Consider the following 23,876-nt stretch of genomic DNA (forward strand, 5'->3'; position numbering starts at 1 on the left):
ACAAAGCCCAGAACTTACTGTAGGAATATAAATTGGCATGTCAGTGAATGAATAATAAACTGCTCTAAATTATGTTTTCCTACAACTTCACCACCTGACTTCATTTAAAAATCTGTCCTACAGTCTTTTGCAGGCATGAAGTCATAAACAGGTTTGTTACAGTTCCTCTTAAAGAAGTGAGTCAAAATGAGTAAAAATCCATATAGTTTGGCTTTGGAATTATTTAGATTATTTCTTTTTTTAAATATGTTTCAAAAGCAGGATCACCTGGATATGCAACTCATGCAACTCCCTCTCTTCTTTCACAAACAATGCTTAGACAGACCAGTCATATTTTAAAGAAGACTTGGTAATAATAAAATAACCTGAATAGTCATAGGTGCTGTAATATACGTGGATATAATTTGTGATCACTATTTTTACTTTAATATGCTGTCAGCAAAATGGGGAATGAACAACAGAAAAGCAACAATTACAAAAGTAATTTTGTGCTGCCTGGGAAAGGTGGCACTGGACAGCCCGAACTATCATTTTCATTCATTTCATCACCTTGTTTTCTCTTTGGGTTATTTACTGAGCTGACTATCAAAAATTAATGAAAGAAAAAAAACCAAAATAATCCAAACTCTGCAAAATGCAGATCAAATTAATCAACTAATTTAGATTTGTTTCATGGTAGTACTAGAAGTAGGTTTTCCTTCTTTTTATTTGATGTTTATAGTACTCATCCAAGATGTGGCAGACACAAGTTCGTCTCTCCTTTTGCAAAACCATTTGACTCCACCGCTTCCAGAAAGTAAAATCACCACCAAACTGCAGAATTCCACAGGGTAAAGAGAAGAGGAATAGTGCTTTCTGTCTCTTTTTTATTTGCTGTTCACTTTGTTTTTTCCAAAAACCTGCAAATTAGGTTTCTTGTGTTTCAGGCAAACATCTTAATCTCATAAAACCAAAGTGTCTGCAACCAGGTGCATATTACAAACTTGGGACAACTAAGAAATTATTAGAAGACAGTGAATAGACACTTTCTTCTCCCCACCTGCCTTAGATTAGTAACTTTGGGTTTAGGGCATTTTTCCCTGTAATGTAAGATATAGGTTCATATTCTGTCAGCAGCAGAAGTGAATACTTGCTTTGTCACAAATTAACTCCTGTGTTCCTTCCCACTTCCCACAACTGGGTAAAAACACCCCAACACAGGACTGCAAGACAGTCTTGTTTTTCTCATGTTTCAAAATAGTGCTTGGAAAATGTGTCACTTTGTTTATTGAAACCAATTTTTTTCTTTTCTTTCCCTTGCTCTGCTCATAAAAAGCTTGGAAAAAAAAAAAAAAAGACTGGAGATAAAGCCAAACTATGCTGAGTGCTAATCTGCACATGCAGTGAGTAACAGGGCCTGAGCGGTTTCCCTGTGTGAGCAGCCCAGTCCATGGCAGCAGTTTCATACCTGGTGCCTTGACTACAGTGACTTCCACCCTTTCAGGGTGCAGGTTGTGCTCCACCAGAAGTGATTACCTCAGGTAACCCTTGTGTACAACTAAGCACAGGTTTTTTTGCAACCAGGACACTTCAAAGCAAACCAAGCTATGCTTCAGCAAGCCTTTAAGATAGGTATGTGCACTTAAACAGATAATTGTGTTTATGTTAATTCTACTTAATGCCAAAATGTCATAATTAGAATTTACAACAATAAGCCAAATTAACATAAATGTGATTTGAATTGTTTAGGTTTACTTACATTATAATGCTTCGACAACTGCAAATAGATAGAGAAGGATTATTTTTATTATTATTTTGAAGCAGCTTTTCCTGAAAAGTGCCAGGATTTAGTTGCTGCAGCATATGACAAGTTTATAGCTGCCAAATGCCCAGTAGAAATGGAGATATTTCAAGACAGGCAAGGAAATTTCCAAATGAAATACATGCTACCGTACTTACAGATTGCATACAGGATTCCGACATGACCTTATCTTAACCAGTATGGCACATGAATGGGGATATTTTTCCATTTTGGAATATGTAAACATTTACTTAAGTTGGTGTTGTACCTATCCTTTTGATCATAAAATACTCTGTCCAAAGTATACATGCCAAAGGGAAGAGTGAAGCAGAAATCCCAACTAATTATCATATGCTTGGTCTTGTGTTGAAGTATCATTTTTAAAGAGACGTTAACAAAGATTTTCTATAAAATGTGGTTGTTATATATTTTCAAACATTCTTTAATGATGCCATCAAGAATCCCACACCCCTGCACAAAAAATTTGAGTTCCAGTCCTAAAGTGAAGTCATTATAATGGTTCCATAATAGTGAGACTTCAGCAGTCATAGTCACCCATAAACAAAACACAATAAACCAGCAAATCTTATAAAAACTAGTCAGTTATTAATTTCATGGTAAGGTCTCTAGAAGGACAAGAAAAGATTCCAAGAGCCAACAGTGATCCTTAATCAAATAGCTTAGGAACCACCCATTATACAGATTAAAAAATCAGGACATCCATTCTTGATTTTTGAGGTATATTGAAGTATTCTAAAGAAAGTATATTTTATGACCTGCACTCTTAAATAATGGAGGAAGATGATCAGCTCATGTTTGTTTTCAGAAAGACAACATATTATATATTTATGAAGTATAGATTACTCTCATACACCTTCTGCATAGGCAAAAATCACACCAGGAGAGATCAAAAGGAGGGTGGGGACATAACAGTGGAGGAAGAAAGAAGTCCAACTGCTGAAAACTGGGAATGGACTGAGAAGACAGACAGGAAAGTCTGGGAGCTGTGGTACTCCTCCCTTCCAGACCCATCCATCAGACAAAGTGGATACATAAGGACATTCACACAACACAGAGGAGAGAACACCTGAGGCTTAGTGGGCTTTAAGGCCCTAAAGATGGAATTTCTGGTAAATGGTAAAATACCTGTTGTAGAAAATATTGCTGTAGAGAGCTCAGCAGAGGACCCTGAGACAAGTTTGGGTATGATAGGAATGGAACAACAATACACAAAGGACCCAAAGTTTTAGCATTTAAAGAACTCTGCTTATAGATCTCTGCAAACTAATTCATTTACTCATAAGATGCTTATGAAATCAAGTCTACAAGTGTAATTATTCTTATTTTATAGAGAGGAAGTCAGCAGAGGCAAGCTGAGCAACCTTCTCAAAGCCAGTGAGCTACTGTAAGAGCAACAATAAAAATGTGAGCTCCAGGGCTTGTTCACAAGAAATTTTTTAAAGATTTGAGGCCAAAAAAGATAAGCAGTTCCAAAGGGGAAGTAGAGGAATACTCCAAGGGAAAAAAAACCCCACACAAATTGAGCAAATATCTGCCCAGCAAGGGTCTTAAAGAGCATGCCTGTCACAAAATTTATCCAAGTATTTTATCTGAGGGACTGAAAATTTTAACCCACATGAAATGTTGTTTTAAATAATTATTCTGATTTCACAGTGATAATGTGGAAGAGGAAAAAGATATGAGGGGAAGGAAGGTGAAAAGTGGGCTAGCTGAGCAGCAAAGAGAAACAGTATTGCCTAGCTCTTGGTTCTGAGCTCATGCTCATGGCCATGCTATAGTTTGGAAAAATTCCAAGCACTGAGAAGTCGAAACAGAACAGGTAGGTTGAAGCATTAGGAATGCTCAGCAATTCCTTTGTATTTTAACTTCATCCTTACACCCCAAAAGAGAAAAATATTACAGGAAAAAAAGGAACTGAATTATGATTTCATTAAAAAGAATGTAAACAGTAATTTGAAAACAAAGGGCGATGCAATTTGTTGCGTAGTCACACAACATTCCTCTTGGATTTGAAATGCACCGGCGGCAGTTCCACCCCTTCTGAAAGTACAGCCTGACGTCTCACAGTTCAGCCTGAGCAGCTGCTGGAGCTACAAAGCCCTTTTTCCTCTTCTGTCAGGATGGGTGTGATATGGCTTCCCAACCCGTCTAGGATCCTGTGTTTTTCTTTTCATATTATTCTCATTCTGCTTCAACAGACTACTGCAGCACGAGAACTGAAGTTTGTGGTTGTAGTAAGTAGATTTGTTCTCTGTTTTGTTGTGGGGAATACAGGGACAGAATTACATCTGTTGAATCAGACAAGGTGTGCAGTTGCTTTGCCTGTCTTCAAACTTTAAAATAACTACTGCTGCCTTTTGCTTACTGAGCTTAAAGACCTTATTTAAAGAAAGACAAAAATGTCTCTAGTTATTAGAATTTTCATCTCCTAAGCTCCAGTTATTATTCCAAGATAACTGACTTTGTGGTAGATGCATAGTGCAGAGGAGTTAAGAGATGCAAAGTCTACATTTACCTATTCTTCCTTAGTTTAAGCTGACACTCCAATGCATAATGTGAGAGCTGGTGATTACGGACTACCTCTTCTATGCTTGGAAGCTGAAGCTTATGATGTTACAGAAGTTACCACCCAAAAACACACACAAATTTCCATTTCACAATAACTGTATTGTCACAGCAGTACACTGAGAAACAGAAATAGATAGGCATTTTTATGTAGAGATTTGAGATGTGTTTCATTAACTTCAGTTAGGCTGAAAACAGACTTTAATAATTCTTTTGCTGGGCCATTTCTTATTTCAAAGTAGCTAAACACTACTTCAATGCCACTTTCTCAAATATCTCTAGAAAAAGAGAGATTAATTCAATGTAATACTTTGGATCATGAAGGTTGAACCATAGTCCTTTTCATTCTTTTTTTTAAATAAAAGGTATAATGATAAAGAATAGTTAGCCCAAAGTAATAATTTCTATACAGAGTTGAGGGGATTGGAATAAATTTTTATAAATAGGCAATTGAAGATCTTCTCCTTCAGCCTTTCTCTCAGACATTATGTGTGCATACAGGTAAGAGGCAGAAGTACTGTGTTCCAAACATACCATCTGACTCTAGATAGTATTTCATGTACAGTTGTCTATTGGCTGCATTGTAGATGCACAGCTTGGAGGGAGGCCAGAGTGCACAGGAAAAACCAGTTCCTACTTCTGCTGAGACACCACACATAGCAGGGACCCAACGCTAATTCCAGTAACATTCTGTATATAGCAATATACTTAAATGTTGTTTCAATGATAACAGGGAGAAATGGACACACAGATGAAAACAGCACGCCTTGGAGCATTAACTCCTTGAGAGGAATGAGATTTTTATTGAATTGTAGCTGTTACTGTGTTCTGACAATGTCATGGTTTTGCAGAGAGTTACTGGAAATGCTTATCATTATGGAGATAGAGGCTTCTTATCCATAATCATCGGCTTACCATAACTGTGCAGCCACCTAACAAAAAACCCCCAATTTTTAGGGTAACTTGTCACAATAAACATTAAAATAGTCAAAAAATTTCATTTAACCTGTCTTCCTTTTAATCCTGTTACTTTTGTTTAGGCTGACCAATCACCTAAAAAGTTACAATAGGTTTAATCTTATCACAGTATACATTTTCTTTTCTCAAGGCATCGTTTACGTATGCTCTATTGAATTTTGCCTTTTGAACTCATTAATTGAATTTTCGTAGGAACAGAATTACTAGCATAAATAAATAGGATAGGAACTGACCCCAGAGCATATCACTGATATAATGGGATATAATGGGGGTATTGCTACAGTCAAGGCAAGTCTAAAAGGCATCTTTCTGAGATAATTGAACAGCCATTCTCCAGCTCTCCTATGTAAGTTACTACATTTTCACCTGGGAGTATTACTGCATTGTGAAAATTGTCACAATGACTTTTAAAAACTGTCTTAGCAGAACTGCACAATATAAAATACATCTGCAGAGGAGAAGAAACAGATAAATGTTCGCTTTTGCTCACTTCTAGAACTGCGCTGTGCCTGGGAAACTGTCTCGCTCTCTCCTCACAACTTCCAACTTTTGCTGATTCTGTGCATTTTGATTATTGGCCACAAGTCCTTTTGTCTGAAAATCTCCAATTCAAGCCAATTTGTGGAAAGGCTTTTTAAATTTCGTTGTTTACATGTAAACACTAGCCTTCACCATAACTCTTTTGCACTGAATTTAAGATTAAAGGCAGAATTTAAATTTAAAGAACTTCAGGACAATCAGGCACCCAAGGAGAAATGAAATACTGATTTATTGCCTCTGTTTAAAGAAGTTCTGCCCTGTAACTTCTGCCTCTACACATGCACACATTTCACCTGTCATATATACAAAGAGGTGTGGTTTCTGAGGTACTGTGATTTCATCATGTCTTTCTTCTTACAACTCAGGATAGGAAGAGTTGACTGAGCGTGTTATCTGTGAGCGTGATTTGTCTAATCAAGCCAAGCCATCTGAAACTTTGACTAAACATGCTCAGTATTTCTACATCTCTGGTTTCCCTGAACTGGCAGCTTGATGGTTCACTTGACTTTTGTTTCTTCATTCCTATTGCTGGCTTCAAAGGAAGAAATCTTTTTGTTTGAAGTTAAGTCTGTTAATAAAAGTGTCTGCAAGAGGCTCACTATCACTCAGAGACAGATACTTCACTGTAATTCATGGCATTTCTAAAGGAAGATCTTATGTATATATGTGTATACTACATATGCCATATTCTCAGTTCACCCTCTCCCCTGCACCAGTTTGTCTCCAATATGATTTTTCACCTGACAACAATGGAAGCAAATGCTGGACAAAGTCTGAGTCATGTGACCATTCTCATATGAAGTGATCACACTCACAAAGTTACCAAGAGTGAATGGATGAACCCAGACACCAAATCAGGTTCAAGCTGTATCAGAGTGGAAGGAAAGGATAATGGATTTGGTAATTATCCACCTACTGCTTTTGAGAACTGAGGCAAAGCACTTCAAAAAGGAGTGCAAAATTAATATAGCAAACAGATCTGCTTTGCTCTTCTTGTGTACATTCCCCTCACCCTCCCTTCTTTCTTGATTTCTGGTGTCTTTTCACCTTTTATGATGCTTCCTTTCTCCTTTTCTCTCATTCTGCCATGTTCTGTGTCTTCTGAAAGGTCAGGAAGGCAAGCTGTAGGCCAGGAGTAATAAATGCTGCAGCACAAATGTTTTTAAGTTAATTTGAAGAATCAAATCATTTTTAACAAAGCTGAAATTATGAGTGTTCAGAAACACATACTGATGAGTAAGGCAAGATCTGTAGGGATACACCTTCTTTTCCTATCAGGTGTTCTAATGAAAAACACAGTTTCAAATTTTAAAAAAGTCTCCTAAGACATAGCTATGAGTGAATAAGTTAGTCTTTTAGGTTAAGTGGTTGGCCACACCGTCATTGTTTCATTTGCAACTGCAGCTGAAGCAAGGTCATTTTCAGAAGTAGCAAGGTTTGAGCACATACAAAAATCATTTGGCTAAGAAGTTTTGTCCTTCAATTCCTAAAAACAGGGTTCTGCCTTTTTAAGTGTTTGTTCCCTACTTGCTGCTCCAGCTTAGTATTCATATTTATGTGACACCTTGCAATGAAGGTGCAGAACTACAAACAAGGAGGTGAACTCTTTCTTATTTTGTGTGGACTTAAAGAAACTGTGCTTCTTTTTAGAAGAACACACCCTCCACTCCTTCAATTTCTTAAGGTTACAAAGAAATGAAATACTATTCTTTATATCTCCTCATATATTCAATATATCTTTTGATCTTGATCTTTTTGCACACTAACCTCTATTCAGGTAAAATGCTACTCTGTTCTGGCTTATTGAAAGCTTTTAGGGGTTGAGTGTTGTGACTTGTAGAATGACTGTTGTGATACGCTCAGGGTTATGTCATACTTTAAACATAAAACATCACAAACCAGTATTTAAAATCTAACACATTGTCAGTAATTTTTCAATAATAAAAAGAGCATATTTATTGGCCAAGTGTGGATCTATTGTTAAATACTGCCTAAAATAGACATAAAAAATAGTCATTTAAACATGTCAGTCAGTTTGAGCAGCTGTCAGTTACCCATAGAAATGCTTTTCTGTGAAGTTGGATAATGTAACAAGAGAGGATGCAGCTATATTGTGATAGGGAATTAAACGTTCATTCTTCACACAGGCACCAGCTTGTCCAGAAAAACTTATGAATCCTACCTGACACCTATGTATGCCAGCATAAGGAAATGTGCAGTAGTACACCTTCTCATTCATTTTTCTTGCACACAACTGAATCAGCCACCAGACAGTGTAGCTCTTTACTTATTCTCCTGTTCACTATGGGTGCACTGAGAAATTGTTATAAAGAACCAACTGAGATTCCAAATTAGTAAGAAAATAGATTTAAAGATAACTAAAAATTGCATAGAGAAGGAAAATAAAACCCCAAACAACAAACTTTATGGTGAGGGTGAAAAATGCTCCTTGATTTGCTGCAAAATATTCATTTCGGGTTGCTGACATTGTCAGTGAAATTCAACTAGCAAAACAAAAAACATAATAAGCAGTCTTCTACATGGTTCTAATGGTAACTTATACTCTAGCAAACTTTGTTGTCTATTATAGAAAATGAACAGAGGGAGAAAACTAATTATATTTTTCTTTAATGGATAGTATTTTCCATCTCTGAAGTACCTGCTCTAGCACAGGTTTGTTCACATTAATAGAGAAGGCTGATGGAAAGGGTGTGTGTTGTAATTAAAACATTAAGTCACACCACTGGTGTTTACTTTGAAAAATATAAACATGAAACACCTCCCAGTGGGAGTGGCAAACTAACCAGAGTGTACAACCCTCTCTGATGTCTGGGTAAGAATGATGTGGCTTAATGAGGCAATGGAGAGTATTAATTATAAACAAGTTATATACCACTGAGGTTTTAAGGAACAAATGTAATTTTATTAACAAATATATCATGCTGCTACATTGTCATTTTATTGTGCTAAGTCAGGAATGAAGCTGATGATGGGAACATTGATAAGCAAGGTAAATTTTTCCAAAAGTTTGAATCAGCATCCTGGCAACTTGTCTGGAGCCCTGTGAATTTGTATTCCAGCATTTCCTTTCATGGGAAACTTTTGTGAATTTAATTTTTCTAAGCCCACACATCATATGCTTAGGGGGGATAATTCAGTTTTTCAGAATATTTTAATTTAGGGTTGTCATTTTCTTTGTATGCTGGAATAAAAATACAAAAAAGGTTCATTTAATTTTTTTTTTATTAAAAATTATATGATTGAATGCATCACACTAATATTGACCATGCTGGAGTGTCCAGGATAGTAAAGGAACCAAACTCTTTGCTCTCACAGAATTTGATAGAATTTGATAGAAATAAAATCCTACAGATTTTCAAAAATATTTTTATACGTATATGTAGAAGTATTAATAATGGAAGTATTAATTAAGATAACTGTGAATGTTTATACTCTTTCATCTTTATATTTTAGGATGATTGAGAAATTGAGCATAAAATCCATGTGTACATAGAAATACTTTTAAAGATACTGCTATGAAAAAAACAGTAACTGGAAAATTTCAGATGTGTATGACAGAGAAATGAAATACTAATCTAAGTACATCAGTAACTGGTTTAATATTCAGAAGTGCTGAGTTTCCAAAATTCAGTCAGATTTCCTGTCTAGATGCCTAGCTGTGAACGCAATCCCAACATCAACATCTTGGGTGATTAATTTTATGTTCTAGGAGGAAGAATCACCAGGCTTATGCCCACTTAATTCCTATCTAATTATACATATTCTTGAATGTAAAGGATGCATTCACATCCTACTTGACCAGGCTTCTGCAGACTCTCCAATGTTTTCATTTGAAAAATTACACTGGAAGTATAATGTATGCTTGACTTCTAGTTAGATAAGAAAGGATTGTCAACAGTAATGAACTCAAGGGTTTTTACTTCAAGGTTTTCCGACATGGTGACCGAACACCAATTGTAAACTTTCCAACTGATCTACACAAAGAAAGCGAATGGCCCCAGGGGTTTGGACAGCTCACCAAGGTAGGTTGACTTCCTTAGAAGAACTTACAAATGCTACTAAAAGAGGAAGTGGGGAGATGTTTTTTGTGTTTGTCACTAAAGCATTTGCAACTCCCAAGTTCTGATAGTTGCTATTAGCTAATACCAAAACCAGTAATTCATAAACATTTTTACAATGTTATTAATTCAGCTATTGTTGAATTGAAATCTTGTTCATCATAACTTTATAACTACCTTCCTAAAAGTAACAACTTCTTGATAGTGTGCCTGCATTCAAATAAATGGCAAGTTTAAACACTGTACTGTTAACACTGATGAAGTTCTAATAACCATTAAGCACTGAGCCCTGCGACAGCGCAAAGGCATGACACCAGCCCACCAAGTCAAGTGAGAAGTCCACATCTCATCATTGGACTGGCAACCACCAGCTCACAAAACAACAGAAGACTCAAAGGAGAAGGTTGCTTCTGGGGACAACGTGTCTTCTAACAAGGCCACTTGCTGTCACAGTTTCACTAGGATGCTCTGAACCTACTTGTTCCTCTGGCATTTTAACATCAAGCCTTAGCTCTTTGACTGTATTTGACATATGAAGATCTGGAGCATAAAGAAGCCAATGCATTTCCTAATAACACTTTGTCATAGTGCAGAAGTATGAAACAGAGACAGTTCACTGTTTAATGTTTGAAGGGAGGCTTGAAATATCTGTAAAATTCAGCCACTGAAACAATGCATTACTATCTTAGGTACCTAGCTTATGTAGTAAGAAGAAGTTCCTGCATTGGCATTGACTTTTTTGAAAGCTTTTTGCTATTTTGCTATCTTTTTAGAAACAGTAGTAAGAATGTACTTCTCTGATAGGTAGAAGTTTAAAAGTTCAGCTCAAGCTTTAGAAATTAATAACAGAAAAGACAGTGTGCAACCTAAGACAACTGCAGGCACACCAAGGCAAAGACAGAAGAATGCTACTTAAGGCATGAAATGTAAGCCACAAATTTACAAGGTTGAACAAATAACAGAGCGATGACAATGATAAATGCTAGGTTGTCAGTCATCATCTCTCAGCTGTCACTAAGTGACATATATTGTAAAGAACAACGTTGATCAGTGTCTACAGATCTACAGCACCGTGGAAACAGTATTTGTATAGCATCAGGAGCATTGCTTTTTTGTAGCAGATGTTGCAATCTTAGCATTTCAGAACATATAATTTCTTCATAGATATAAGTGAACATTTCTGTTAAAAATTCTAGATCACCTGAAACATACATGGTTGTTCTGGTTTTGGCTGAGAGAGAGCTGGTATGGGGCTCTGTTTCGGTTTTGTGCTGAAAACAGTGCTGATAATGCAGGGATGTTTTTGTTACTGCTGAGCAGGGCTTACACAGATTCAAGGACTTTTCTGCTTCTTGTACCACCCTGAGTTTGTCTGGGGGTGCACAAGAAGTAGGGAGAGGATACAGCTGGGACAACTGATGTCCACTGACCGAAGAGATATACTGTACCATATGGTGCCATGCTCAGCATATAAAACTTGGTGGAGAAGGAGAAGGGGGCAGACATTCATCTTGATGTCATTTCTTTTCCCAAGTAACTGTGATGGAGCCCTGCTTTCCTGGAGGCTTAACACCTGCCTGTCCATGGGAAGTGGTGAATAAATTCCTTGTGCTGCTTTGCTTGCATGTTTGGCTTTTGCTTTGCATATCAAACTGCCTTTAAACCCTTGAGTTTTCCCACCTTCACTCTTCTGATCCTCTCCCTGATTTCACCAGGGGCAAGTGAGTGAGCAGTTGTGTGGTGTTCATTTGCCAACTGGGGTTAACTGGTTCATTTGCCAACTGTATGTTGTACAGTTAATCACCACTTAAAAGCTGATTGCTAATGACAAAAAAAAAAAAGATAAGACATTTCTACATTAAAAGCCTGCAGTCACCTTAATCTGGTAGTCACTCATATGCTTGCCTTACAGATTGGAATGCAGCAGCTATTTGAACTCGGACAGTACATGAGGAAAAGATATTCCAGCTTCTTGAACAGCACATACAACCGGCAAGAGGTATAGAGCAGATCTGTCTGGAGCACATTTCTCTGGCATAGCAGAACTATGGACTTATAAAAGCACATTATCATACTCATTTCATTAATGGAGAAATTAAGGTAACAGCAGAACATTTTTGAAAGTCAGACTTAATGTCAAGTTAAAAACAGAATAAAGTCTAACTTTCAGCTCTTACATTCTGTTTGGGTCTTTCCCAGCCTAATTTTCCCACACTGAACAGCTCCACACCACCAAATGAGTTGGGAATTTATACATTACTGTTTTACCCTGTTGAAAGATAAATGCCTATCCAGTCATGTGATGGGCCATGCTTACATACTTCATCCTGTAAAAGAGAGGTCTAACAGCTGTTTGGATGTGATTATCATACACTAAAGATCCATCATGGGGAAGACACCACTAACATTTTGATCTGCATAGGAGGGATGCATTATGGGAAGGTATGAAAGACCTTTGCTATGCTTCCAAGAGATGTTTATGTTTTTAAGTACCTTAATATTCCTGAGGTATCACTGATAGATCATAGAATCATTTAGGTGGGAAAAGACCTTTATGAATTTCAAGACCAACTGTTAACCTGTCCACCACTAAATCATGTCCCCATGTCTACATGTATCAATGTTTTTCTGAATCTCAAAAAATAGAGAACTTCCTTCTTTGAAATGATGCTTTCTTATTCTCCCAGTTCAGTCTGAGGGTTAGATTCCAAATTAAAAGATGCTTTGGCAATTCCATTTATGAAACTGAAGTAGGGCCCTTGAAAGCTGAGTTATGGTTTCATTGTTTTGACTTTATGTAAATACATAAAACTGGAAATAAGAAGTCAGGATTGACAAGTTGGGTAAAATTTCCCTATTATTATTACAGTTTTCATTTCATCTTTAATTCTTTGCCATTCTATTTTCAGTTTTACATCCAAAGTACAGATTATGATCGTACCATTATGAGTGCCCAGTCATACCTTTCCGGCCTCTTTCCACCAATTAGCAGCCAAATTTGGAACCCTGAGCTTCTCTGGCAACCCATTCCAGTTCATATTTTTCAAAAATCACCAGAGCAGGTGAGTACTGGCTAGAAGCATTCTATAAAGTCTTAAACTTTCACATAAGCAAAAAAACAGAAAAAAAAGGAAAAAAAGCTAAAAAACATTTTTATGCTTTTTGAGTTCAATATAATAGAAAATACCAAATGCAGCTACTGGCTGACAAGTATGTCATAGGTCAACTGTAATAGCTACATGAAAATCCTCCTTCCACAGTTGCAGAATACCTGAATAGTCATATACCCTACCATTTTCTCCAAGGTCATTCCTTCTGACCAGAACACTTTTGGACAGTATTCTGGGGAAGTTACCCTAAATCTTTACAGGAAACAAGTGCTTTTCTAAACATCACTCAACTAGGCAGATCTTGTCTCTTTGGCAAGTTTGTTCCATAGTTAATTCAAGGAATTGAATTTTCACCAGCCACTGTAATGGCCTCAAAATTATTACCTTCCTATTCTGGTAGCATTTAGGCATTCTAATTACAGACAAGGGCTCTTTTATGCTCAGTGTTATAGAAACATTTAATGAAACCCTAGCACTTCTCTTGCAGATCATAAAAGTAGACCTACCTGAATAATAGGTCCTGTAGAAAAAGTTTTACTTCATGTAGCTCCCTCTGGCTGACTCATTTAGATTTTAATTTCACTTGCTCGTGACAAGGACTCTGTAAGGAACAGTGTATCCAACAGAAAGTCTCATTTATTTCTGGCTTTGAGGACAGAAGTTGACTTTAAGGAAATTTGTACAAACCCCCTATTACATAACTGCCTGTCACCAACATCAGAGGATGGACTCAGTCTTTAGGGGGCTGCCACACCCCTCCCCCTTTGATGTTCCTCCATTCTTGGCAACCATGTTTGAAAGCAGGTACAGAGAGAAAGGGTTTCTGCAAACTGGTTAGGAAACGTGTGATTCAGCCAGAAACTTAACCCTGTTCCTCAACAGAAAAGAATGCTGTCACTGTTATTTAAATATGGGACACCAGAGGAAATTCTTTCACCAGAAGACCAAAAAAGCATCAAAGTGGTCAGAGCTTTGGCCATATAGTACCTCAAAGCCCTTAGGGGAATCACAGTGCAATGTAATAACCTGTTTGGGGAAGGCAAGCTCATTTGTAGGAGTCTCTAGTACCTCATCACTTCTGTGGCTGCTTCAGGAATGGGTATTGACACTTCTCTCAAACACATCTCTGCAGCAACTCAAAATGCCTTTTATATATGCAAATCACCTGGAAAAAACATTGTTCCCTTGTTAAACCAAGCAGATGTTTGAAGGTATTTTCAAGCCCCAAGCAACACAAAGTGGGAAATTGAAGCCAGGTACGGTCCTGTAAAAAACCATAATCACAGCTTATTTTTAAGCCACTGAGATCTATCAAGACTTGACAGGCAACAGTAGAGTACTGCTTAATGAAGCCAAAAGGAGTGGCTTAATTAATAACAACTAGAGAGGGATAATTAAGACATACAGCGAGAGAAACATTTGTTATTGTGTAATTAAACAACATTCCCCAGTTTCATATTGCAACTTTGAGCCTTCGTCCTCCAATGTGCTGCTGTTACAGAAAAATTACACCCTTGGAAATCCATCCAAGTGAAAGTGGGCTACGGTCAGTTGGTGGCTGCTGCCAACTTCACCTTGGAGACATACTGGAAGTGCAGTCTGTTAATGTTATAGGATAATACTAGTGCTGGGTCAAAAATGCCCTAGTGATGTGACATAAAGTGCTGAACCAGCACAAGCTTGTTTTGTTCATCACGGCTTTTCACTGGCACTTTATGCTGTATCAGGTATCATTTGTCTTTCTGCAATTGATATAAACCATACTTGACAGAGCTCAGAGTTTGAAGGATGCATGTATTTACATGTTGCTCAGATCAAATATGTGCTATCATGTGACCTTGTAATGCATACACTTGGAGTAATTAAAGTGAACCATATCTCTAAAGAACAGAGCCTTGAGGCTGATAGCCTTTTGATATTTCAGGAGCACAATTTATTTGTCACTCTCGTTTCAAGTTCTCTCTATGAAGCGGTATTTAAAATGCTTACCAAAATGTACTGGTTATCTCCAAAGCGATGAGAGCTGGATGTGTAGATGCAGAAGCAATTCAGGTTCCAGGACCAGGTGGAGTTAAGTTATATCTGGGGGGATTCAGAAAATGAGAGGGAAATGGCTTCTTAAAATTTCTCATCGTGGACCCTGACCCATTTGTCAAAGCAATCCCCTGACAGACATGTGCAATTTCTTTTTGCCAAAATCAGTTAAATTGAGGGAAATCAACCTATCATGGTATCAAGTAGCCATTGAAAAGTCAAACTACCACAGCCCTATGTAAACTCAATTAATGATTAAGGTACCCAAACAAACAATTACTGAGTAGATCAAGCACAGCCATGAATCTACCTAAAAATATTACACCATTAATCTCAGCAACAGAAAAACAGAGGAGTGTTGATAATTTTAGAACTATTCTAAGTTTTGCTTTTCATGTTTCAGAGGCTGAATTTTCCTCTGCCCAACTGTCCCCGTTTCGATGAACTTCAGCAAGAAACACAAACATCTAAAGAATTTCAAAATAGAATACAACCATACATGGTAAGAGAAAACAAACAAAAAAAAACCCGAGATGTGAGAAAAAGGAAGGTAACTAAGTCATAGAAGTTATGGAATTGCATTTTTATCTTTTGTAAAAATGCAAAAATAAATTGAAAAAAATTAAAACCCTGTTTAGGCTACATACTAGAGAAAGATTTTTCACCCAGAGGGTGGTCAGGCACTGAACAGGCTCCCCAGGGAAGTGGTCACAGCACCAAGCCTGACAGAGTTCAAGAAGCATTTGGACAATGCTCCCAGGCACACGGTGTGATTCTTGGGGTGTCCTGTGCAGGGCCGGAGTCGGACTCGATGATCCCTGTAGGTCCCTTCCAACTCAGCTTATTCTGTGATTTTGTGAGAATTCTGTGAAAAGGTTGGGTGTTAGTGAATCTATCTGCATGTATGCTTGAGTATTTGTAGTATACTCTCCACTTTTTCCCCACAGGATTTTTTACAAACAATGGCCATTAACACAGGGCTTGAATTAAACCACCTTAAAATACTGGACAATTTCCAGCTCTGGAATACATATGATACTCTACATTGTGAGGTAATAATAAATCAATAAATGCCGGGGAAGAACGTAACTCCAGGGTTGGGTTTCAATTAAACCAGGCAATGTGTTTTCACAGGAATGAGTTGTCTTCTCTCCTATATTTCCTTTTTTCTTTTTCTTTTTTTTTTTTTTTTTTTAAATTTGAATCTAAGTTATATTGTAGTGCTTTGGTAAAAGATAACTGCAAAACATGGTATATACCTTGGGAGACTGTCATTTCCATTTCATGTTTTAAGCACTGTTACCATTCCCATTATTTCCTTTTCCCCCTTCCCAATACTTCAAGAGTGCTGGCTATAATGTATTTCTGATTTTTAACAGAGAAATGAAATTATTAGCCTTAAACCATCAACACGTAAAAATGAAAATACTTAAGATTTTGAACATGAGAGATCATGAAAGATCATGACCTATCAGTTAAAAATTTTTGAGACGGTGATTGCTATGAGTTAAAAAAAGCCCAAACTGACCCCAAGTATGGGATAATTCCATTTGGCCCCAGTCACTACCAGCAATGTGTTAAGGCTTTTGAACACATCCTCTACAAACAGGCAATTAAACATGATAAGACACTGTCACTGTTACATGACTGGAGAGTGATACTCGTCTCTGGTTGCCCAGTGTTAGAACTGCTATGGGCACAACTGTACGGAAAGGCAGAAAAAATTAGATATTTATAACCTGAAGACCCAGAGAGAGGAAGAGAAGAAGACATATGTCTGCAATATTTCTCACCAAAAACATGTATCTCTATAGCAAGAACACATTTTACCTACAAGAAATCACCTTCACACAGGTGCTTCTGCTCTGCCCATTCACTCACTTCAGGCTGATCCCTATTCCCACAAAATGTGTTTCAGGGCATGCTCCAGAGTAAAACCACACTGAGCAAAGAATTGCAGAACAATCTCAGTCTAAACTTAGTAGCGTGAGGGTAGACGATGGGATGATGGAAACCAATGAATTAAAAACATTCTTTTGTTTTCCTTTATCACTAGGGTATTCACAATTACACTCTCCCTGTATGGGCCACCAAAGATGTAATTGAGAAGATGGAAAAACTGGCAGAATTGTCCTTACTCTCATTATTTGGGGTTTATAAAACAGAAGAGAAATCACGACTACAAGGAGGTAAATCAAAAAATGCATAGCTCTAAGAAAGGAGGAGATAATACTTATGATAAAATGCAACATCCTGTCACTTTACTAATGCAAACTTATTCAAATAAACCCATGATTTGAAACTGTGGACATTGGATGCCGTATTAAGTAAATATGTGCTGAACATTGGCACTTGCATGGATAAGATACTGCAAAAAGGTGAAAAAATTAATATCTTAAGTTTTTCCAGATTATTTAAGGGATTAGGACTTGTAAAAATATAGAAATTAAGGGAATAAATCAGGCCCTCATCGTTATGATCATTACTTTTCTTATAGTAGGTTAGATTAAGTTGTTTCTCCAACATTTCCTTGAATTGTTTCCTGTTGTTTTTCCCTTTTATGTACTGGTTATATATTGTGTCAAAACACTGGCAACACATTGGTAGCTCTCTGAGTGATATAAAGCTGCTCCAAAACAGTCTGATCAGAATAGAAGCTGAGAGATTCCAGTTATGTCTATACTGCAAGAACTACAAGAACTGGGACTACTGCTTAGTTCCAAAATGGCAGCACACAGACTGTGCTGTACCTTCTGACACTACTTCAGGACACAACCCAGGAATTGATCATATGATTCCCAGGTATCCATGAGTAGGAAATCAAAACAATTGAGCTTGAATATTTGCAGGCTGGAACATTTGAGGCTAGGCTTTCTAATGCACCTACTGAGCAGCGTAGATCTAGGTAAAAAATTATTAGCAGATCTATCACCTAGGCATACACATCACTGGTCAAGACACACAGTAATTAGAGGCTCCAGTCTGCAGGAAAGCCCACTAGCTGGCAGATGACCACATCACATGGTCAAGACTATCTAATGTTCACTGGAATACCAGTTACATCCTCTTTGCTTAGAATGATATAAACTGTACTTCAGGGAATTTCTGCTGCCCTCACCCATTGGCTTTAGAATACCTTTGGGCTGGAGAAGAAGTACAAAAGAGCTTTGGAAAAAATGAAGAAGCAATAATGTGTTACTTGTTGGAAGTAAACAGTTAAAATACTTCTTCGCCATGTAGAGATGAAGAGACCAGCACAGTTGTCATTATTTCAACACTACAAACAAAAAAAAAAGGATGGAGAGGAGATCTCAGCATAACAGAACTGGAAGCGTCATTATCCCCAGTTTTCAGGATGGTTCTAAGATGATTTCCTGTGATCCTGCCTCTTCACTTGGCCTGGATGATGAATCAAATATTTCTCCTCTGTAATATCTTCTCTGGAGTTACAAAATTTTAGTAAACTAAAAAATGAGTATGAGGCCTGAGTAGATGTCTTAGATTTGATAGTCACAATATTTCATCTTTTTTGTTTCCATTCATACATTATACCTTCATTTTCCACTTCCTTTTTTTCCATCTTTTTAAGGTGTCCTTGTGAATATTATTTTAAACAGTATTAAACAAGCTGTCAATTCTTCAAAACCAAGAAAAATGGATGTCTACTCTGCAGTGAGTATTTTTATCTTTCATAAATCTTGTTGTGATTTTACCAGTAAAGTAAGTTAAATGAAAGAATAATATAATACAGTTTAATTCAGCTAACAAGCTGAACACCAATCAGTGCAAGAACACAGTATAGGCATGAATCTCACCTCAGTTTCAGTTAAACTATATTTGGCAAAGAAAACTATGCATTTTACCATTCATTATTCCTACAACTTAATGGTGCAGTTTCTATTAGCTGCATATTTCCTGAAGTGCTCCAAAGATACTGGCACATAACAGAACTTCAGCTGTGCCTCCAAACCTCTCTGTGGGTTCTTTTTATTACTACTATTATTATTTTATTTATTTTAGAGGGTGAAGAGGGCCACTTTCATCAGGCCAAGATCTGCTTAGCTCATTCATTATTCTGTCTCTAACAAGGGCCAAAGGCAGGGATGAATGTGAGAATAATGCCAGGAGAAAGTGATAAAACCTTCCAGCAATCTGTGTCTTAGGGACTTCCTGAAACAGAATCTGTCTCTGTGTTTAGTATCTCTTGACAGACTGTCTTCCATCAACTTACCTAATCACTTTTTAAATGCATTTACACTTTTGGATTCTTCAACATCCTGTGACAATGACTTCAATGTTAAAAAAACCCACACTTTATTCGCTTTTTCTGGGTCACTCATGAATTTACTATTGTCTGTCATTCCTCTTCCAGATTTCCTTTTCCAAGACAGAGTCCTACCCTATTTAATCTTTTCTCATATAGAAACTACTTGATACTTCAAATCTTTCTCACTGTCCTTTCTACACATTTCTAGTGCTACCATGTTATTTTTGAAAAGGAAAAAGCAGTGCATCCAGATTTTTCACTTCTGCTTTAGTATCTTGAGTACAAGTATAGTTATTTTTGAAACTGATCAGCCTAAAAAATTCCAGAACCTGAATAATAATTAAACCCTAGCTGCTAGACTATAACATAAATAGGTCTAGCAGATATATATATATATCTAAAGATGCTTGCAAAATTTATGCATCAAAGTGTTTGGACTTCCTGCCCTCAGCTCCTGTTCCTATGATCCCTGCAAGATGGGGATAACGGGTAGATGAACAAACTGCAGGTGGGTGGGTAACTGATCCCATAAAAATAGAAGTCAAACTGAGATTTCATAGTATGAATCCAAACAGAAGGAACAATTGAAAACATTCTGAAGTGGAAGAGAGGAGAATAGTCTTTGCACACAACTATTTGTCTGGTATACTACCAGAAAAAAATTACTTGTACTTTCACTTGAAATGCCTTAGAATATGCTACCTTACACTGCCTTAATATGACCTTGGAACAAAATACACTACTGAAGGAAGGAAAAGAGAAAATGCACTGAAAAACTAAATTTATTACTCAGACCACATCTTGCTTTCCCTCAGTATCTGTCTTCAAAATCCTGCCAGATGGTGTAAGACACATACTGCAGAAACTCTTTGGAAATGCCTCCTGCTGTCTGTAGTAACCAGTTAACATGTTTTTCCCAATGGTGACTATACTGAACACATTTTTATGGTCAAATTTACACAGGTTTTCTTTTATCTTGATTTCCACTTCCTCTCTACTCTTGTCTCATTACTCTGGGTGAATGGTAGTTGACTTAATTGAGTGTAAAGGGTGGATTTTTTTTTTCTCCAATAGCATGACACCACAGTTGGGGCCCTCCAGATTGCTCTCAATATTTTCAATGGAAAACTGCCACCATATGCTGCTTGCCAGTTTTTTGAACTCTACCAAGAAAGCAATGGGCAAGTATCTTCTTATCTATGCAAGAAAGAGTGTTTAGAATTTGCTACCCTCTTCCCCAAAACCATTTTTCTCTCAAATAATGTGAGGAGATACAATTTTGATTTTAATGGATACTTCACTGACCAGCCCATAGGCACAAAGTTATATTAAAACTAGAGAAAATTACGTTTTCTGGATGTGCATGTGTGCTATGAAAGGCAGGAAGAAGAGTAAAACAAGCCTTATGAGAGGGAAGTAAATGGTAAAATACATTTTCCTGATTCTTCACATGATAGCAAGAACATTTCCAAGACATAACTCCCACAGTAAGCCAGTTGGCTTAGAAGAATCCAGGGCTGGTGCCATTCAAGGAGCCTTCAGAAGGAGCTTTTCAGCTGACTGGTGATCTGAGCAGTTAAATAACCAGCTTTGACAAAGCGGGTTTTGCAGATGTCTTTCACAAAGCCTCCTTTCTTGGAGAACAGGTTCTAGAGAAGGATGTTAGAGCCTATTTCCAACATGTTGTCTCAAAGTAGGAAACCTATTTAAGAACCTTTTTTAAAAAGCTTTTCAATGTTGTTAATCAGGCAATATAGCATCGAAATGCATTATCGGAACGACACTTCAAAGGATCCTTATCTCCTCACTTTGCCAGGGTGCACCTCTTCTTGTCCACTTGAGAAGTTTGCTGAACTAGTTTCTCCTGTGATTACAGAAAACTGGTCAAAAGAATGTGGGAAGAAAGACAAAATGAAAGGTAGTGTAACAGTTCTGTATTTTCCACATAAGACATTAGCAGATATTTTATCAATGGCTCCAAACTTCGTACCTTTCACAGAATCAATAGATTTCCCTTTAAGTGTGGGTCAGATTTACTATGGACAAGGAATATCAGTAGAAATTAAATTAGCATATTCACAAAAGGAGCTGCCTAAAGGCCATGGCCAAAACTAGATTTCCACTTGTTGAAAATGTTTAAGAGAAGTATGGATGTGGGTGTTATACGAGTGTCCTGTGCATGTTAGATACATCAGACTTTCTGCAGACGCAAAGCAAAAACAGCTTGCAAATGCATGGTAAGATTTGTGCATCTGTATTTCTGCCATATGCACTATGTACTGAGGATACCACTGTACTCAGTTGTACTGAGTGCAGCTGATCCATGCAAATATGGTGGCTATTTGCCTTGGACTACCAGCACCTGAGAGCTGATAACCTCTTCCTGCCTGAGTATTATTTCTGGGAGGGAGGAGAAGAGCAAGGCAATACATGTTACTTTTCAATAGTCCCATTATTTCCCCTGTCCTGCATATATTCACTATTTTGCTGATCCCTGATGAAGCTATTTTTTCTTTTCCCATTAACTACACATAGTCCCTCCTGCCCTATGGAAATCTGGGAGTAAGATTTACCTATGTACAGGAAGCAATCTATAAATTTCCATGACTGTAGTATATGTTCTTATGTTGCATCTGTCAGTAAATGTGATCTTGCCAGAAATATTACCATTGTACATATATGTAATTAGACTGCTAGCTTTGCATCTAAAATGGTATACATGTATGTCTTTCATTAACTCCCTTTTCATTTATTTTTTGTTCTTCACAGATATTTTTATTGGATTTAATGTTGCTGTTGGCTTGTTGTCCATTTTTAACCTTGTACTGCTCTACCTCCTTTATCATTATGGACACTGCAGGCACAGAAACAATTACCAAGACATTTAAAGTGGAGGTACAAAAATGAAAGAGAGAGTAGCTAGACATCAAGAAATACTTGAAGTTGCTGATATCCATCAGTTTGCTCTGGTCAAAATAATCTCCAAAGCATATTCAATAAACCTGAACAGCTGAGGTATCTGTGGCCTAGCTCCTAAAATTCTAAATGCCTGCAGTGAGAAATACTGTAGAAATACATTATTTTAAGAATTACTGGATGGATGGAATTACTCCAATTTATATCTTTATTCTACTACTTCTATTAATCAATCTTACATCAACCAGTGGGGTGAAGGAATGCTATTGCCTGTGCTTTTTTTTTTTACATTGCCTATTACCATTTAGCCCTCTGCTGCTCAGCAAGTCTTTCTTCAAAACTGCAGTCTGTAACATTTACCTTACTTCCTATAAATGGCTGTTTTGTTGATGCACAGGAAAATGTTTTTAGGGAGCAGAGGCTGCAATTACTGTATAAAAAAGACTCATACCACCATTTGGACATACTGTTTCTGCCTTTATTCATGCAAATTTATGCATGATTTTTGACCTTGGCCTTCAGCTAATAAAAGTCTTCAGCCTGCTCTTTAAAGGAGTTCACCTCTACAGCTCTCACTGAAATAAATGAGTAGAACTGGGATAATCTCTGTCACACATCCAGGCATCAAGCAAGAAGCTTATTGCAACAGCATCTTGGTCAGTGTCTGTAACTTCAATAATATGGATAAGTAAATATATTAAAATCTATTTTCTGTTGCTACACTGTTTTCCCATTTTTCTAACCTCCCAGTCATGAATGATCTTTTGCTCTGCATCTTTTCTACAATGCCTTTGTTCTCTGTCCTGCTACAGGTCCCTTCTATAATTTTATTTCTTTGAGCCACTCTTAGAATAATTCCTCAAGTTATCCCTCTCTTCATTATCTTTGATTTTAAATTACAATAACTCCTTTAACTCCTTGCTCTGTTCACAATCCCATATGTTAGAAAGACATACACTAAAAGTAAGAAAACAATGATTCTGCTTTTTTTTATGTTGATCTCTTCTGTGCAATGTATTTTGTTTAGATTGTAAACTTCTAATGCTAGGCAATGTGCTTCTGTAACTGCTCTTTAGTGTCACAAACTATATGCATAATAAGCATTAATATTGCTGTATAAAATCCTACTTATTGTCATATGTTTCAAGACTGAATCAAGACTTTTTCATCCTGTAGTCCTGCAGAGTATACTGTGAATTACAATACCATGGAGAAGTCTCTTTAAAAACCAAGACAGCCATACAAACAAGTGCCAACAGCAGGGTCAGCCCAACAGATATGATGAGTTCAAGCTAATGTGCTCAAGTTAATGTGTCCTGTTGAGATTTAGAAAGAGAGAAAGCTGAGAAATGGAGCTGCTTAGCTCAGACATGCATCACAGCAATGTGAATACATTGCTTCTGGACTGACTTTCACTCACATTCTGTGGGCTGCAAAGTGGAGCCCAGAAGCCTCATTAAGCTATCGCTGAGACAGAGATCTAGAGATCAGCCCTCAAGATTACAGCTGAAATGTGACATTAAATATCATATATTAAATAGCATAAGTCAGAGTAACAAATGCTTGTGGGAATATAGCACTTCCCA

General features: G+C 37.2%; 1 protein-coding gene across 1 annotated transcript; it reads left to right on the plus strand.

Annotated features, from left to right (window-relative positions):
* Window positions 1-3,921: 3,921 nt before the first annotated feature.
* LOC138105731 (prostatic acid phosphatase-like) lies at window positions 3,922-22,262 on the plus strand. The gene is made up of 11 exons (XM_069005836.1): window positions 3,922-4,035; window positions 9,832-9,927; window positions 11,876-11,962; window positions 12,873-13,025; window positions 15,511-15,609; window positions 16,055-16,159; window positions 17,164-17,296; window positions 18,697-18,779; window positions 20,449-20,555; window positions 21,123-21,292; window positions 22,144-22,262. Exons 1-11 carry the CDS (start codon window positions 3,922-3,924, stop codon window positions 22,260-22,262), a joined length of 1,266 nt encoding a protein of 421 aa, XP_068861937.1.
* The last annotated feature ends 1,614 nt before the right edge of the window (window positions 22,263-23,876 follow it).

This window comes from Aphelocoma coerulescens, chromosome 2, assembly GCF_041296385.1.
Source record: "Aphelocoma coerulescens isolate FSJ_1873_10779 chromosome 2, UR_Acoe_1.0, whole genome shotgun sequence".
NCBI classification, from domain to species: Eukaryota; Metazoa; Chordata; class Aves; order Passeriformes; family Corvidae; genus Aphelocoma; species Aphelocoma coerulescens.

Excerpts from the sequence above, each read along its gene's own strand:
- LOC138105731 (XM_069005836.1), top strand. The coding sequence starts at position 3,922 with ATGGGTGTGATATGGCTTCCCAACCCGTCTAGGATCCTGTGTTTTTCT. Across the intron at positions 9,928-11,875 it reads GGTTTGGACAGCTCACCAAG|ATTGGAATGCAGCAGCTATT; the intron begins GTAGGTTGACTT and ends CTTGCCTTACAG. Across the intron at positions 15,610-16,054 it reads ATAGAATACAACCATACATG|GATTTTTTACAAACAATGGC; the intron begins GTAAGAGAAAAC and ends TTTTCCCCACAG.